The sequence below is a fragment of the Mus musculus genome, chromosome 8 (assembly GCF_000001635.26).
Source record: "Mus musculus strain C57BL/6J chromosome 8, GRCm38.p6 C57BL/6J".
Classification (NCBI taxonomy): domain Eukaryota; kingdom Metazoa; phylum Chordata; class Mammalia; order Rodentia; family Muridae; genus Mus; species Mus musculus.
In genome coordinates this window covers 78,280,219-78,298,311 of record NC_000074.6, presented here as the reverse complement: position 1 = coordinate 78,298,311, position 18,093 = coordinate 78,280,219, and the positions used below count along the sequence as shown (strand labels likewise).

At 41.1% G+C, this 18,093-nt stretch overlaps 1 protein-coding gene across 5 annotated transcripts in view; it reads right to left on the bottom strand.

Annotated features, from left to right (window-relative positions):
• Ttc29 (tetratricopeptide repeat domain 29) overlaps window positions 1-18,093 on the bottom strand; it is a 181,045-nt gene that overhangs the window by 96,015 nt on the left and 66,937 nt on the right. For all 5 annotated transcript variants that reach the window (XM_011248517.3, XM_011248518.3, XM_011248516.3 and 2 more), the window contains exon 9: window positions 15,925-16,010. In XM_011248517.3, the coding sequence (XP_011246819.1) occupies window positions 15,925-16,010 (86 nt within the window). The remainder of the gene's footprint in view (window positions 1-15,924; window positions 16,011-18,093) is intronic.

The following is an 18,093-nucleotide window of genomic DNA, read 5'->3' as shown; positions in this document are numbered from 1 at the left end:
CAAAATACATATTTGAGCAAGACTAATCAAAGACCCTCAGGCTGCATTTCAAAGTAGTCCTGATTGCGTTGTCTCGTGTTCTTTATTGTGAAGAGTCGAGTTGAGTTCACCACAGTTCCTAGAGCGAGCCACGGTTCACACCACCAATCTCTGCCTTCCCTTAATTTTATCTCATCTTTCCTCCTTGTACTTATTCCTCTCCCTGGCCCACAGGCACTCATGTACCAGGCATCTTTCTGGATAGATAAAGCCAAGGACCGGTGGCAGCAGCAGAGTAGGAGCAGCACATAGCATATCCCTTTTGTCATTTTCAGAATGGCACTAAGTGGACTTTCCATTCTCTCAGATCCTCACAACCTTCGTTTCTACTTGAGTTGCCAATTTTGTGCCTCTAAGTCATGATTTTATGCAAAAGAGTACTACAGTCCTCCTTGGAATGCTCACACTGGAAAGCTACAGTACACATGTCTGCACATTCAACTCGCTGTCATTCAGGAACAGGACACTGCTTTGTGATTGAGAGTATTCATTCCTTTCTTCTCCTTTTCTGATTATCCTTGACTGCTATCATCAAAGCACATGCGTGTGCGTGCGCATGCGTGCACATGCACACACACACACACACACACACACACACACAGAGAGAGAGAGAGAGAGAGAGAGAGAGAGAGAGAGAGAGAGAGAGAACCAAAAAGATGTTTGGGAGAAAAATGAAAGCTGTCTTAAACAAGAACATTTTACTAGTTATTATTTAAAATTATGGGTTTATGAATGTAGAAAGTTTAAGTTATTGTATAAAATAAAATTTTACAAACCTATGAATTAAGTATTATGAGTATAGAATGGATGCTCCATTCAAATATTAATATAAATTATTTTTATTGAGCACTAATTATTCTGAACATCTAAACTCCATATTGCTATTGAGTGAAAAGCAGCTTACTTGCTATGTTCAGATGCATTTGAAAATATTTGACATATTTTCTTAGTGTTGTGAATCAAACTTAGGTCCCATGAGGAGGGCTAGGCTTTATCTTTGAGCTGTCCTCTAACTCTGGATGATGGTTGACATTGGAGGACTGAGCTCTCGAGGCCAGTCCTCCAGTTCCAAGGTAGCCCCTGCTACACAGAAAGACCCTTATTAAAATGAATATTCTGTTACTTTCCCCTGTTATAAATCCTCGAGGAACTTGATCTGTCCAGCTTTATAAAGGCAACGCCTGAGCCATATACTATTTCTTCTCACCCACCCAGTCTCATAAGTTTACTCCAGGTTTGGTGCCTCTTGTTTTGCAGCCTTTAAAGCAATGTGCACTGACAGCTGTGCTTTTGTGCCTTTGCCTCCAGGTCTGTCATACAATTTGTCGGGTCTCCTTCTTGCTGCTTAGAACATCTTCATATGCAAGCCCTTGAACTTTAATGTACGTGCCTTGTGCCGCTCTTCAGAACAGGCTGTTAGAGACTTGATGTTCTTTTCTTTCTTTCTTTCTTTCTTTCTTCCTTTCTTCCTTCCTTTCTTTCTTTCTTTCTTTCTTTCTTTCTTTCTTTCTTTCTTTCTTTCTTTCTTTCTTTCTTTCTTTCTTTCTTTCTCTCTCTTTCTCTCTCTCTCTCTCTCTCTCTCTCTCTCTCTCTCTTAAAGAAACAAATAAAAACTCTTATCCTTCTATTTCTATTTATCTGCTCTCAAAATTAATATCAGGATCTTTCTCTACTATTTTATAAAATGGGAATGACTAGAAGCTAAAAATTCAGCATCTCTGTAAAGAGCCTATAGCAGTAATCTTTAAAAAATGAATATGTAAGACAATCAAAGTATTGGCTAATTGATATTTTCTATCTCAAGGGAATCTAAAACTATTCAAATTTAAAACACAAAGTAATGGTGATATGGGTTCATGAGAGCTGGCAGGCTGACCAACTCAGCTCTAAGCCAGGGATTTGAGTTGGCCTGCCCCAACATTTACCTCCTCTATGAACTTCTAGAGCTTGTGAAGGAGTCGATCCTGCACATCCAAAGTTGCAGGATCTCCATGACACAGGGAAATAACAGGGTATCTGAGAGAAGTGCAGGTGAGAATCCAGTATTGATAATGAGATGGAAGCCAGAGGCCTCGAACCAGACCAGTGACTCATTTGCTGTAGCTGTTTGGGCAGAAGTGTATGCTGTGTAGCACACCACAGCTTGCAAGAAGACATAGGCTTCTTTGGATTTGTTTTGGGGTGTAGGGAGGTTGCAAAGGTGGGTAGTGGATGACAGGGACAGGGAAGTGAGTGGGATTGGGGTGCATGATGTAAAATTCACAAAGGATCAATAAAAAGTTTTTTAAAAAATCAAATTGTATGTTGTTACCAGGAAATTACTTTTTACTGTAACTTAGGCCATGAACTTTTTTCTGACATAAACCATTTCAGAGTTTTGATGAAAATTTGAGTTTTTAGCTTACAGATTCATATTCAAAAGTTCAGTTTCTCGGAATCGTCAGAAATGGTCCAATGGGGAAAATGCTCACTGTACAAGTGTGCTGAGACACCTGACTTGGGATCCTCAGTGTTGGCATTCTGTCTAAACGTCACCCCATAGTTGCCTGGCAACAGTCTGACTCATTATAAAAGGGATTGCTCGCCCCTCCTCCCTCTCATGCTCTCTTGCCTCTTGCTTCTCTCCTGCTCTTGCTCCCCCCTTCCCATCCTCCACCACACGTGCTCATGGCCAGCCTCTACTCCACTCCTCTTCTTCTCTACACTCTCCCTCTCTCTGCCTTCCTCTGCCTCTACTATCCTCTTATCTTCCCTCCCCATGTCCTGAATAAACTCTATTCTATACTATACTGTCCTGTGGCTGGTCCCTCAGGGTAAGGGATGCCTCCACGTGGGCCCACTGAGACTTCCCCTTCCCTCATACCTCACCACACCTCCATAGAACGTATTTCCTATCTCTTTATCTTTTTATAAACACATTACTCAGTAAAAAGAAAAAGCCAGACATTGAAGAATTGCCTGTAACCTCAGTGCTTCAGGGCAGATCCATGGGCTTGCTGGATGGTCCAGTCTAGTGGAATTAGGAAGAGCCATGTTCAGTGAGAGACCATGTCTCAAAAAAGTAAGGTGGTGAGCTATAGAGAAAGATGCTGAACACTAGCTTCTGCCTCCACGTGCACACTCACAGGTACGTGCATAGTATACACCAGCTAGCTGTGCCCTACATGGGGGCCAGCTGTGGTATTCATAATGGGGAGGGCAGCTGTGGCTCCATGTCTTCTGTTTCCTCCTCTTGGGGTATCCAGATGCCACTGCACACCAAGGCTAGAAGGATGAAGCAGAGTCCAGAATGGGTGGGGTTCTGTCTGTCTGGATCTCAGTCTGTCTGGCAGTGAGTGCTGGGAAAGAGAGAGAAGGCCTTCTCTGAGGAGCTAGCTTAGTGTTACAGCTCTGTTAGTTGAAGGCCCTTCTCTGAGGATCTTCAAGGAAACAGTTCTCTTAGATGGTCTTCGCTTGTGTGCATACCTTTATTGGGGTGAACCAGGGCTATATGTGAACTTTGAAGAGTGGGAAGGAGTTTTCAGGGTAAATTTAAAGTTCTGCAAATGCCTCATTTTTGTGGAGAGGCATTCCAGGAACCCCAGATACTTGCTGGGCGGGAAAAGAGGAAGTTTGTAGGTCTGCTAAGGACTACTGAACCTACCGCAGGTGGAGGGTGTAGGGAGTAAGAATCCCCAGACAACGCCAGAGAAGAGGAAGACCTACTGGTAAAGGGAGTCCTCCCCATCTGTGTTGAGCTCAGATGAGCTATTTGGTCCGCCTCTTTAGCTGATTCTCCCCTCCATCTGCTCTGCTCTAACCATCTGCCTTTCCTCACCTACTTGGTAAGTGACCGCTCTTGTGCTCTTGGAGCCTGCTATGCTTTCCAAGGATTCTTTCCACCGAGGAACCTCTCTCTCTGGCTCCAGAAGTCTGTTGTATGCCCCCACCCCGGAGCATCCACCACTTGGTATAAGACACCCACTCTGTCCTCCTCATCGCCCCAGGAACTTCCTGCTAACTGAAAAAGCTTTTCTATAACCCCCCCCCTCCCCCGTGGCCTCCATGTCCCTCAAGGCCACACTGTTCCCTGCATCAGCTCCCGCTTGGAGCTTATTGAAACCCTCCCTGTGGCTGAGTTCATTTTGTGACTTTTCTTCCTTTTCTTCTCGGACTAAATTCTTCCATGAATTCAGAAATTTTATTAAAGCCTTGTTTTTCTTTAAACAGCTTGGCTTCAGTACAGCTCAAAGGCCAATGATGGAACACTCAAGTTTCAAATTCTCATAGATTATAACAACTTCTGCCACCATATGAGAAAACGATCCCAGCGTCTCTTATCGCTAAGGTTTTAAAAAAATCCACCTTAAAAAATCTTTTATATCTATGATTTCTCTATGCTCTATTTTCAAGAAATCTTTTAAGACTCTGAACAGTTTTTATCTCAGGATTTTTAAGTTCATTGGGTGTGGTAAAAAAAATCTGTATCAAAATTTGGCTTAAAACTTATAACAAAAACTATACTTAGGTAATTTTAATTATATATATATATATATATATATATATATATATATGATATAGTATGCTACAACATGCTACATGTGTGATTCATCTTTTGCTTAAAACATACTATATGTATAACTTGGATCCAACTCTTGTTTTAAAACTAAATATACTAAGAAAATATTTGTTTTGAATAGCAACTGTGTGACTCGCTTTTACATTGTGTGATGACCTCATCAAGGTGGAAACAAACATGTGACTGGTGGCCATCTTCACTGAGGTTAAGGGGTATATGGTATGTAACTTTATCACCATCTTGGTTAAGATGGTCGCATATAGTATGAAGCAACTAACGCAGCAATTATAAAACTTCTCAGTACTATTGAGCCCTTGTTTATCATTGTTATTTCTTTTTAGACTAAGGGATGCCTCTAAAATATTTTAGATTAGGATGGGTTTTTGTATGATGATAAATTCTTAAGGTTATAAAGGTCTACTCAGATTAACAAAAACTGGCATGATATTTATATCTAACCATGATGTCTTTGCTAACTGCTCAACACCAGACTTCCAGAAAAATTTAAATAAAGAACAATGTATGTTTAGTATGTATATATTTACTTTTTAAAAACGGGTTTATATATCCCTACGGTCTACTTAGGTTCACAAAGCATTTGTCTTTGCTCACTTTGTTAAGCTCTTGGGTAGCCTGAGTCATACAAGAAACTGTAATATTCCATAATGGTACACTCTAAAAAAAAAAATCAGGAAAGTTTCCTGTTTCTCTAAGGACTGCATTTATAGCTTAAAGTTTACAGTGATAAAGTTGTAAAATCCTAATTTTATAAAAACTACTAACTTGTAAACTGTTATGTAATTCATTTCGTGACAAGCTTCATTTATTTAGCCTCCTGTATGTGTTTTCAAGGTTAAGCCTGCCTGATGAGACTAACTAAAGACAGGTAAAGTTTGTTTAAATCATGTATACTTAATAGATAATGGCCCTCAAATTCTTTAGATATCTGCTGAGTAATATGACACTTAAAGTATTTAATGGAATAGCTTCTGTGACTGTCAGAAATGCCACCTCCTAGAGGCGATGCTAAGGTCTCCAAGGAAGATGATGGGCACAGATGCTTCCATGCAGAGCACAGTAATGCTGACCACTGGGATGAACAGCCCCATGCCTTGCCACCAGGGTCCTGCCCAAACTGTGGACACTTTTGTGTTGGTTGCCCTACTTAGCCTGGCCAACATGGTCAATTTCCCCAAGTTCCTACTCTACAGAGGAATTTCTGAGACCTTCTGGGTCTGTCAGTCAAAGGTGGATATTGCCCCACGTAGCAGCTGAAGGCAGACTACTTCTACCCCCCAACAAAACCATTGAGATTCCTATCTAGGAGCCTTGGGTGACTCTTGCCTGTCATTTCACTGGATACAGAGGCCATTTGGATTGTTCTTGGTGCTATAATGTATCTTTCTTCGATTTCTCATGATTTTGATGGCCAAATGTAGCCTTATGTTAACAATAGCCAGTAAATTAGTTCCTTCCCTGAAGACCACAGATACCTGTTCAGTTCATTTTATAGAACCCAGTCTTCAATGTCTAGAGTTGCTAAGTCTCCTGTGGAGAAAGGCAGACACCATTTACCTTGCTAACAGGCTTCACAAAACAGATAAACTCACAAAAGAGGTTTTAAAAAATGGTTCCAATTTCTTTTCTCTCTATGCTTTTGATATATTGAGACTTTAAAAGTTCAAAGTTTTAACATTAATCAGTGGAGTTCGGGTAAGCCCTTTAATCAACCTTTTGAATTTCCTTTGGTTGTTTTCTAAGTATAGACAAATAGTGTTTCTCATTGTCCTGAAACACAAAACAAAACAAAACAAAACAAAACAAAACAAAACAAAACAAAACAAAACAACCTCTGTCCAATCTAATTGTCCAATTCTTTGGACAGAAAAAAAATGTTCTTGCTTTTTACTCTAAATCATTTTGGGGGCCTTCAGCTTTTAGTATGACTCAAAGGTGCGAGTCTACTGTTTTTTTTCTACAATGTGGATTTCAGTACAGATTACAAACAGTGGTAATGCTAACATCTAAAACTTTTATCATTTTGTGTAAACGTTTAAAAGTCACATAAGCTTCTTGCATGTCAAAAGGACTCTACAAGAACTCCTAAACCTCCCCACCTGCCAATCCCAGGTGGGGTTGCTCCTCTTCCCTTGGACTTGGGATTCCCTTACCCCAACGACCAGGACAGTGAGCCTGGAAGTTTCAAATGCACATCCGAGATAAAAAATTTTCCCTAAACTCCCTAGCTTTGCCTTCTGTCCCTAGTCTGTGTTGGGGTCTGAGAGTCGCTCCACAAGCCACACGAGCATCGATCTCAGTCAGACAGGGGTGGTTTATTGAATGCACACCCTAATACTGATCAGATCAGGGACATGGCTCAGAATTAGGTCTGGGGCCATGGTAACAAAAATCTTTTTCTGACAGCTTATAAAGGGAAAAAAATACAAAAACCACAATGAGCTCATATGCAGATGCAGGAAGTGCCGCCCAATGGTCAGCTCTGACTCCAGTCATTTTAGACATAATAGTTCATATTGCCCTTTAACTTGATGAGTCCTCTGTAAAGCTTTGTGGAATTCCTTAAGATTAACAAACCTCAGGACATACAGAACTTAACAGCGGATGTGGTCAGCATGACCCTGCTCTAAGTCAAATTATTTCTCTGTGTCAGTGACTGGTAGGTATGTTACAGCATTAATATAAAATAGCTGGCACGCATGAAACAAAACGGCTATGATTATGCTGCAGGGTGTGTGTGTGTGTGTGTGTGTGTGTGTGTGTGTGTGTGTGTCGGCCACAGCAGTCTATGTCTATCCCAAGAGACTACCAATCTACTGAAGACAGGAATTTGTTCCCAACACACCAGGCCTAGATGCTTCTGGTGGAATTTCTGACCAGCCTGAGCCTCTGTGTCCTAGACTGCTTCAAGTTTGCTTGCACTTTCCTAGTCCCAGGTCTCACGGAACCTGAGCAGTGGGTGAAACAGATGACTTCTAGCCTGTCCTGTCTATCATTTCCGCCTCTCCGACCCCCTCCCCTGGCGATGACGCCCTGTTTCAGTAGAAAGAAGCTGCACAAGAGATTATGTTGCCCCTTTATCATCGACGAAATGCTGGAATATTAGGTCTCAATCCCAGAACACGTCTCACTCAGTACCTGTGGCTCCTCCCAGCACCTTTTACCCCGCCCCCTACACTAACCCTATCTCCCAGGGGCTGGGCTTCACCTCCCTCCCCCAGCCTGATCCCTGTAACTCAGCCATTTTGGCTACACCAGTCTCTTGGGCTTGGTCCAGGCCACCTCTTGGTAGGCAGTTCCTTTCTGGATGTGCCTCCCCCTCCCCCTCTTTCATGGTCCAGTTTAGTGTGCCGGCTATGTTTAGCCTGGACTCTGCTTTCTCCCCTACAGCTACAATAAAAATCTTCCCACACTTTAGAATAGCTCAAGTCCTCCCCTTTTTCATTTTTTCCTTCGCTTCCAAAGACATAAAGTCAAGAAAAATAAAACGAAAAATGCAAACATTATTTTCTAAGTGTATTGACAGTATTGAAAACCACTGTAGAGTTTCATTCAAGTAAGAAATTTTCTGAGGGTTACACACCTCATTAGTGAGGAAACTAAAAATCTTATGATTTGATATGCTCTATTCTTCTCTGCTATAGAAACTTCAGTCATTATTATAAAGTTACCCGGTTTAATGTTTCAGGAAGGTTATATCTTTAAATACAAAGACAAGACCAAAATTAACCATAAATCAGTTGCCTTCCCATTCTCTAAATTATTAAGACAGATTTTCTTATAATTTTTAAAAAGTCATTTTGCACATAAGGCTACCGATCCGGAAGGTATGTGCTCATACACTGAGCTTATGTCTGAGGTCACTACTAAGTAACTTTGAACCATGTTATTTCCATGCAGGTCAGAAAGGAGCCCACTTTTCAAATGAGGAAGTTTCACTACTTTCTTTTTACACTGCTTTCTGCAAGTCCTCCCTAAGTTTGTCGGATACTGGGTATTCCAGACATTTCTCTATTCAGCATCACATTTGGAGTGAAAGTGCTGTTTGCCTGGTGGCAGGTGGGTGGGTGCGCGAGTGTGTGGGGTGTGTGTGCAGTACACTGCCAGTCAAAACGGACTGAACAAAAAAGGCTTGTGGAGCTAGGGTCTGTGAGAGCTGCTTCCTGTAGAGTTCTCGATGCTGTCAGAGGGCGGAGCAGAGGGAGGACAATTCTCCATACAGTAATGAACGCTCCTGTGTCAGGTAGGAGAAAGGCTGCTAGGACCTCATTCATACAGGCGCAGAGCAGGCTGCAAGGTGAGCCAGAGGTCTCATTTCTCAGGTTTTAAGGAAGGATTCCTAACTATAAGTGAAGACACATCCTGTTTCATGGAAAGTGAAGGATGTCACATTTAATTAAAGACATGGCTCAAATCCTTTTTGGGGGGGATGCTTTTTTTTTCCTCAAAGAAAAGTTATATAAACAGTTTTACACAAAATGTTGCCTTATTTTCATTATAAAAATGGATGTCAATTAAAAGATAAATTTACGTGTTATGTCAATTCATAATTGAGGAGATTAGTAAATGATAGTTAAGAGAAAAACAAGACCAGAGTTGGTACACTGGCTCAGTGTGTAAGGACACTTGACACCAAGTGATTATCTGCGCGCGCACGCGCGCGCACACACACACACACACACACACACACACACACAGAGTATGTTTTAAAAGGGCGTTTCCGTGACATAGAATGGCACTTGTTAAAGAGTCTCAAAAGGAGCTGTGTTCTGTGTATGTTGGTCCAGAACATGTATGCCAACTAGAGTGGCAAAAGCGCTCTACTCTAGGGAGCTGTGTACAGAAAGAAACTAAACAGGAACAATTACTAAGACTTATTTCCTCCTCCCAAATTTTTATCCGTGAAGTGTTACAGAAAGAATAAGCCATTCTTTGTGCCGAATGACTTTTATATATATCTTCATCTGTTAGGTTTGAAGGATAAATAAAATTTCACTACAGTTACTTAATGAAATCTTAAGAATGCTTTATAAATATGATTAATACCCTCTAGTATTAATGGATATATATCAAGCAAGTTGTCGGTTGCCAGAATATTAATGCCACTATTTTTCGGACATATAGTATGTACTTGCATTCTTTTTATGTAATGCTACTGGGTGATGGTGGAATTATAGGTCAGTCATGCATACAAGGTAATAGCTTTCTATGTCATCATAAAGTCGCTAACATGCTAACCATAGAGATGGCCGCATTGGCAATGTGGAATAATTAAATAAGAGTACATGCGATGAATTTTGCTCTATAAAAGCAAATGAAATGCCAATGTAATGAATTTTTATTTCCTTGTACACATTTTTAAAATGACTTTATTATATTTATCCCTCTCTCTCTTCTCTCTCTCTCTCTCTCTCTCTCTCTCTCTCTCTCTCTCACTCTCTCGTCTGCAAAGGCCAGAAGATGGTGTCTAAATCCCTGGAGCTGGTTACACATGGATGTGAGCCACCCAGCATGGGTGCTGGGAACCAAATTCAGGTCCCCTACAGGGTACATTCTCAACCGCTGAGCTATCTCCTTTATAAGCTTTCTATAAGGCCCAGTGTGAATTTGTAATAGGTTGTATTATTACTGAATACTGGAAACCAGATTGTTCACAGAATGAATAATTGAATGAAGTTGGTTTCCAGGCACTGTTAAGGTGACTGAGGTTTTAGGAGGGAAGGAGCTCACCAGACAAAAGGCTGAGGGGGTCACTTCTTTTTCCCAGGGTTGCAATATGATTGGTTCAATTTTGCAGAAAGTCTTAATTGTGACTTTTAGTAAAACCCATTTATCTTTCAAAGAAATACCATCTAAAACTCAGAATTGCATTTCTTAAAATCCCTGAGACGTCAAAAGATGTGGGCCAAAGGGAATCTCAATTCCTTTTCTTAGCGCCAGGCACCAAGGTCATATTCTCTTGATAGTCAGGGTCTCCGTGGCCTTTTGCTTGGTGTTAGTAAAGCGATCTCAGCCTCTCTTTACCAAATACCCTTCTGGCATTAGTATATACTTCAGCCTTGATAATGGCAGCTCAGCTCTATTCTGCCATTCTGGAAGGAATGAGAAGTACCCAGGATTTAGTTTGTCCTCTGTTGTTATATTTGAACACCATGGAAGGTTTTTGACTGACTGTTTTTAAAGAGAATGAAGATTTGTTTGTCTAAAGGCTCTGGTGCTGCCTCTGGTCAGGACTCCTTTCTTAATTAAAACATGGTGGAGGGCCTCAGACAGCAAGGCAGAACAAACATGCTACCTAGGGCATCTCCCTTAAACTACCATTCTTACCATCATGGAGTCCATGACTTCATGTGAGTCTCACCTCCTCCTGATGCTTTCTCGCTAGCAAACACTAAATAGCGGATGGTTTGGGGGCTTAAATCACTAACGAATGCGTTTCAGGGACACCCCTAAACCACAGCAGCCAGCAAGGAGTCATTCTCTAAACTGTTATTCGCATTCTTGTCAATCCATTGTTTAGTTAGATATACTAATAATTTATAAATAAAAGTCTCGAAATAAAGACACATTAGCAAAGACATGAGATGCCTCCTTCTGGTCAGCAGAATTATTGAGTAGGAATATTTCCTTGAAAGAGACACACAGAATCATTAAACAGGTTAGTGTAAGGGAGAAATGTGTGAGAGGCTGAGTCCAGAGGAAAAAATACTAAAAATCTGAAGATATTTCAGCTTAGAAGATAAAGCACAAGTGTATGAATAAATACCTATAGTTTTAATAATACCAACTGTGTTCACACTAGGATGTCTCTCGGGGGTTCCAAGACAACACAGCTGATAATGGGGGCACCCTTACTCCTGTCCCCCAGTAACAGAGGATGAGACACAGTCATTGCTTTAAAGCATAAAGATAATACTGAGAGGTTATTGATGAGATTGTCAGAGTACAATTTACGAAGGACCAAAGAGAGGCCAGAGACAAACGCTGCTCGTTCTCTATGTAGCTGTCAATCATCTATCACCTACCTACCTACCTACCTACGTACCTACCTACCTACCTGCCTGCCTGCCTGCCTACCATAATCATCTATTATCAACCATCTACGAGTCTGTCTGTGAATGGCATGAAAGAATCAGGGGACAACTTCAGAGGGAGGAGACAAGTAAGAGTGAGGAGAGCAGCAAAGTTCAGTGATGCACATTACAACAAGGCCATCATTTAACGTAGACTCAACTGGGAAGAGATTCTTAATGAGGAAGTGTCCAGATCAGACTGGCTTGTGATTATGTCTGTGAGGATGAGGGCTGATGTGCTAACAATGCACACCTGAGTCAAGAAATGCCATCAGAGGGTGGAAGAGGCAGGTCAGCATCTCCTCCCAACGCCATCAATGGGGTCCTGATGCTGCCCTTTCCAACTCCTGCCCTTCACATGGCCCTTTTCTCTCTGTGCTGTCCTCTGTTCCTCTGTTTCACATCCTCTTCCATCCTTTTCTTATAAGACAAAGGACTTTGGAATTAGAGCCCCAGCCCAGTCAATCCAGGACAATCATCTTATCTCAAGAACCTTAAGCTAATTATGTTTGAATTCACTGGTTCCAGGGATTAGGGGATGGCTGGGAGCTGGCACCATTTAACCTATTATACTCAATAGAGTGAGCCTACTTATTACTCCCACAGGGTACATGAAGTAATTGAGATAGAGAGAGCTCCAGGGACTTGCCCAAGGTCACCCAGATAATAGGCTGTGAACATGAGATTCATATTTACTTCTAGAAAAAAAAAACCCACTTTCCTAAAAATAGTTTCAAGAGTTCTCCACTTGGATGTCAAATATAATTTTTGTGATCCATTATTTACTGGACTATCTTACATCACTGAGAACATAGGATGCACCAGAATTCCCCACTGAAAGCAGTAATTCTACTGTTAAATTAGTCACAGCTTATAAGGCTGTTTATTGCACGCTGCATTAATTATCTTTATTCAGGGCTGTGACAAAATGCTTGACAAAGGGGGAAGAAAGATTGTGGATGATGGTTTCTGAGATCTTGATCCAGGGCGCTTACCTCGACTGTTCCTAAGATTGTGCACAGAGAGGTGGAGCATCACAGTAGAGGGCAGTGGTGAGCAAAGAGACTCCCCTCACCTCATGATGAGCAGGAGGCAGAGAGAGACAAAGATGGAGCCCAGAACAAGGCAGAGCAGAAAATGGAGGCCAAGAACACACTCCCAAGTCCAGAGACACCTACTTCTTGGTTTTACTTTTTTTTTTGTTACATATTTATTTAATGTGTGTCTGTATGTGTGGATATATGTGCCACAACACACGTGAAATTCAAAGGACAATCTTGTTATTAAGTAGTTAATGTGTTCTGGTATCTGACTTGGGTCTTCAGGCTTAGCAGCAAGTGCCTTTGTCAGCTGGGCTATCTCATTGGTCCCTACTATTAATTTTATATATATTTACTTTTGTTAAGGTTTCTTCTTTGTTTTTCCTGTGTTGTTTTGAAGCAAGGTCTTACTCTGTAGCCCAGGCTGGCCTGGAACACCTGGTAACCTTCCAGCCTTTGAATTTCAAGTATTAGCATTACAAAGGTGAGTCTCTTTGTTAGGGTTACTATTGCTGCGATGAAAGACCATGACTAAGCAAGTTAGGGAAAAAAGTTTTATTTGGCTCACACTTCCATGTCACAATCCCTCACTGAAGGGAGTCAGGACAGGAACTCAAGCAGGAGGCAGGAGCTGATGCAGAGACCGTGGAGGAGTGCTGCTTACTGGCTTGCTCCCTCTGGCTCACTCAGCCTACTTTCTTTATAGAACCCAGGACCACCAGCCAAGGGATAGCACCACCCATGATGGGCTGGGCCTTCCTACACTGATCATTAATTAAGGAAATATCCCACAGACTTGTCTATAGCTTGATTTCATGGAGGCATTTTCTCAATTGAAGTTTCTTCTTCTGAAATGACATTTGTTCGTGTCAAGTTGATATAAAACTGTGCAGCACAATAAGGCACCATGACTGGTTCAGTCTATTTCTTCAAAGTTCTTGCCTATATAGTTTCCACTACTTCCCAAATGTAGCATTGGGTCACCAAACCTTAGCTAGGGGTAGTCAATTAGTGATGAGAGTACATCCACTATCCTATTGCATCTCTGAACACTGTCCTGGGTACCAAAACATAGGAGGCTTTAAAGGGGTCATTTCATAGTCAAGCAATAACAAATATATTTTACAATAAACTTTATTTAAAATAACCTTAATGTCCTTCTATAGGAGGCTAAATCCTCCATGGTCCAATCATACATACCCTTTTAAAATGAAACATCTATAATTACACTTGATATTTTCTAAGAAAGTAGATCTTGAGTATCCTCAGAAAAATAAGGTGAGTTATGGAATAGATAGTCTAATGATAGTTTGGTTGTGACAATCCCTTTCTAGTCTACATGCATTTCAAAATAGCACATAGTATGTTTTGCACATTATCTCAATGAACCTGTAAAGATGAAGACTAAAAGTGAAGCATGCCTGAATTGGTGTGAAGAAGTTCACTCAGGGTCCAGAGCTGAGTGTGTAAACTGTGAGTGTTTCATATATAACAAAAGAACACATATTCACATGCACTTATATGTGGTGCATATACGGGGTTTTAAAAAAGAAAAGGCATACATTTGTAACTAAATTTGTCTTTGAGAAAAAGAATTGTGGAGCCAACTATGAGGATGGAAGGGAGATTCCCTGTTGTAAATGCTACTGTGTTGTTTGAAGTTACCTTGCTATAGATATGTAGAAGGGGGATGGGAACAGAAAGGGAGAGAAAGAGAAAAGGTGGCTGGTGAGAATCTATGAGCTCTTCTTCTTCTTCTTCTTCTTCTTCTTCTTCTTCTTCTTCTTCTTCTTCTTCTTCATCTTCTTCTTCTTCCTCCTCCTCCTCCCCCTCCTCCTCCTCCTCTCCTTCCTCCTCCTCCTCATCCTTCTCTACCACCTCCTCCTTCTTTTGAGACAGTCTTGCTATGTAACTCAGGCTGGCCTCTTACTCAAACAATCCTCCTACTTCAGTTTCCAGAGGCTAGCATACACCACACTGCTTTACAATTTTTTTATCATCTTCTCTTAATACATTTTGTCTTAGACAATTCATTGCTTCCAAAAAGTATGTTCACATGTGTGTGCACACACATGTTCATGTATGTGCATGTATGTGTATGTGTTCATGTGTACCATTCAATCATCATCTTTGTATGGTTTCTGTATGCATACCATACATCCCACTGCTCTACCATATTCCCATATTTTTGATGTTGGAGCCCACCCCCTCTTCCCTTCCTTCACCAGCTTCTTGTCTACACTACTCTGAATTATGGTCATGTTTCTCAGTTGGTCATGTGCATTAGAAAGTGGGCATCTTTCTCTTGCAGGAAAGTGTGCATCTTGGGAGTTTGAATGCTCTTCAAGCAGCAGAACAGAGCTTTGCTGGACACATATCACTGACCAAGAAATTTAAACAGAAAAGCTATCTAGGAAAATCTAAGTATTCTATGATGTCCAGTTTCAAAGAAGCTAGAAAATGACATGTGATTCAAATATTTGAATCTTACTTAGCATAAACATCTAAAGAAGCCAACGAGGTCTCAGAGCTAAGCGTTAAACCTGTACTATGTACCACGCAAGGCGAGTACATGAGATGTAAATGTTTAGGGAGCTACATTTTATAACCAATACAGACGGCATAAGGGAAGGAAACTGATTTCATTTATAATGAAAGCACAGCTCTTGCTGTCTTTACTTGTGTAGACAAGTAGAGTGGCCCCAATCACACACTGTATAAGCACAAGTTTTGTCATGGAGTACTGTGTGTCAAAGATGGGGACTATGAGTCGCTCACTGCTTCTGCTGCACATGCCCTCTCCACATCAATGCAACTCATACTGTAGTTTAACAGATGCCTCCTCTCAAAGGGAAACGTTCCAAATCACATTATAAAATCACCACCCTCTCACTGCATATCCTTTTTTCATTTAAAACTATTTTCCCTTGTTCTTGGTGAATGGGAGTAAAGGATCATATCACTCTATGTGTGTAACATCCATATATCTTAAAGCCTTTCATAGTAATTGACTATATCTCAGCTTCAAGAGCCAATGGAACTTGCTTTTTCATGCTTCTAGAATACTGTTGTTCAGTTTTGATCTCCACGAATAGGTACACGGAGGGCAGGCACAAGCCATCTCTCCTGATCTTACGATATCATCAAATATTTACAATGACGAAGTAGCAAGGATTAAAAGTTCACTTCGACTTACTGTTAGTGCGGTTTCATATTCTCCAGAAGCCAAGTGGGCCAAGCCCAGGTAGTAAGAAGCCTCCCCTTCCATGCTTCTGTCATTGCCTGAAGTGAGGATGTAGAGAGGTCACCATGGCATTTTGGGGATGAGCTCATCAATTAAGACAATAGGTAGTCACTTTTAAAAAACATACACAAATAAAAATGATCCTTTAACGATTAAAAGAAAAGCACGCTCTCTCTCTCTCTGTATATATATATGCATGTATTTTTGTGTGCATACACACATGCATGCATGAGACTTCACTAAAATTTATCCTAATCTCAAATGCTAGGTTAAGATACTTTAGCAATATAATTATAGGGAGTTTCCTCTATACACACAGCACAGTGTATATGTTCCACAAGTCATAGAATGTTTACATTAGTCTGGCACATGTAGATCTACAGTTATCTAACATGTCTGTAACAGTTTACATGAAACAATGAGCAACAGGTAATAGCTTAACTGCATGTACACACTTGCCACCACCCGTGTTTCTGACAGGACATATGATTAACAAATTAAGACTGCTTGAGTCTTACTTTAAGTGCATATATATATATATATATATATATATATATATATATATATATATCCTCATACAATAATGCTATCAAAGACCCAGTGTGCAACAGTATGGTCAGTTGTACCTCATTATACAGGAGTGGCCACTCACCAAAGAGGAGGCAAGAAAGGTAAATCTACCCATGATGTCACACTGTGAAGCAGCTTGAACAGGCAGGGAGCACAAATATCAGTCCTAAGAACTTGTAAGCTGATGTTCTCAGCAGTGGGATGCTCCCGTGGGAGTCATCCCTCAACAGTGGGGTGCTCCCGTGGGAGTCATCCCTGGCACACTGCTAAATAATTGAATGAGTCAGTCAGCATCAGCTGGCCTTTAGACATGGCAACTTCTGCTTGTTCACTGGGACTGAGTTGTGACAAAGTGAAAACAATGGAGCAACAAGAAAACATCACTAACAACAAAAATGGACATTATACCGAACTGCTGGTATGGTTAGAATGGAATGGTGAATGGGTCAATGGGATAGAGTCAGAAAGTGGGCTAGCTTGGTGAGACATGGCGAGAAGTGTTCTGGAGGACACAGCAAGGTAAAGGGAGCATGGGGCAGCGAGGGCAAGAGGGCATGGCAGGTTTTGGTTGCTAATGGGTTTGTTAGGAAGATGCCACTGAGAAGAAGCAGCCACGATCAAGTGGAATTAGCAGTGTGGAGCAGAAACAACAGGGAACCTCACTGCTATGTGAAAATTAAGCACACTGCTGAGTAACCACCACGGGGGGGGGGGGGGGGGAGGAAAGAAACCACGAGGTAAAAACAAAGTAAGAGGAACAAACTTGAAAAACAAAACCAACAGAAGAGGATAAAGTAATAGATAAAGAAACACAAACACACACACAGGTTACTTATGGATGCTATAGGTGTCAAATGCTGTGATAAAACACTGTGACCAAAAACAACGTGGGAGGGGTTTGTTTCAGTTTGTACTTTAGAGTTCATCATGAAGGGAAGTCAGGGAACTCAAGGCAGCAAGTCAAGGCAGGAACCAGAGGCAAGACTGATGCAGAGACCATGGAAGAGTGCTGCTTCCTGGCTTATTCCAGTGACCTCATTGGTTTTCCTTCTTACACCATCCAGGACAACCTGTCCATAGTGAGCTGGACCCTCCCACACCTATCATCAATCAAGAAACTGCCCCACAGAATTGTCTCCAGGCAAATATGATGGAAGGATTTTTTCAGGTGATGGTCTCTCTTCCAAAACATCCCATGTTAACAAAAGCATCAGAACCGAGCCAGCATAATGGCTGCATGCATTTATATCAAAACACAAGGAAGATGTTTTCCTGACTAGCCAAACAAGATTGACAGAAACAACGAAAAGAGAGGACAGAATGGAAATTTGACAGAGGAAAGAAAGGCAATAGAGGAAATCAATCAATGAAATCACCAATTATAAAGTTGACAAAACTTTAGCCACACTGACCAATGGATGAAAAGCAGAAACACTCAAATGCTTACATTGGAATCAGGAATGAAAGTGGAAATGACTACAGACCTTGATTGTAAGATTGTGAATATGTTTATACTATCAAATTACATAAACTAAAATTAAAATATCCCAG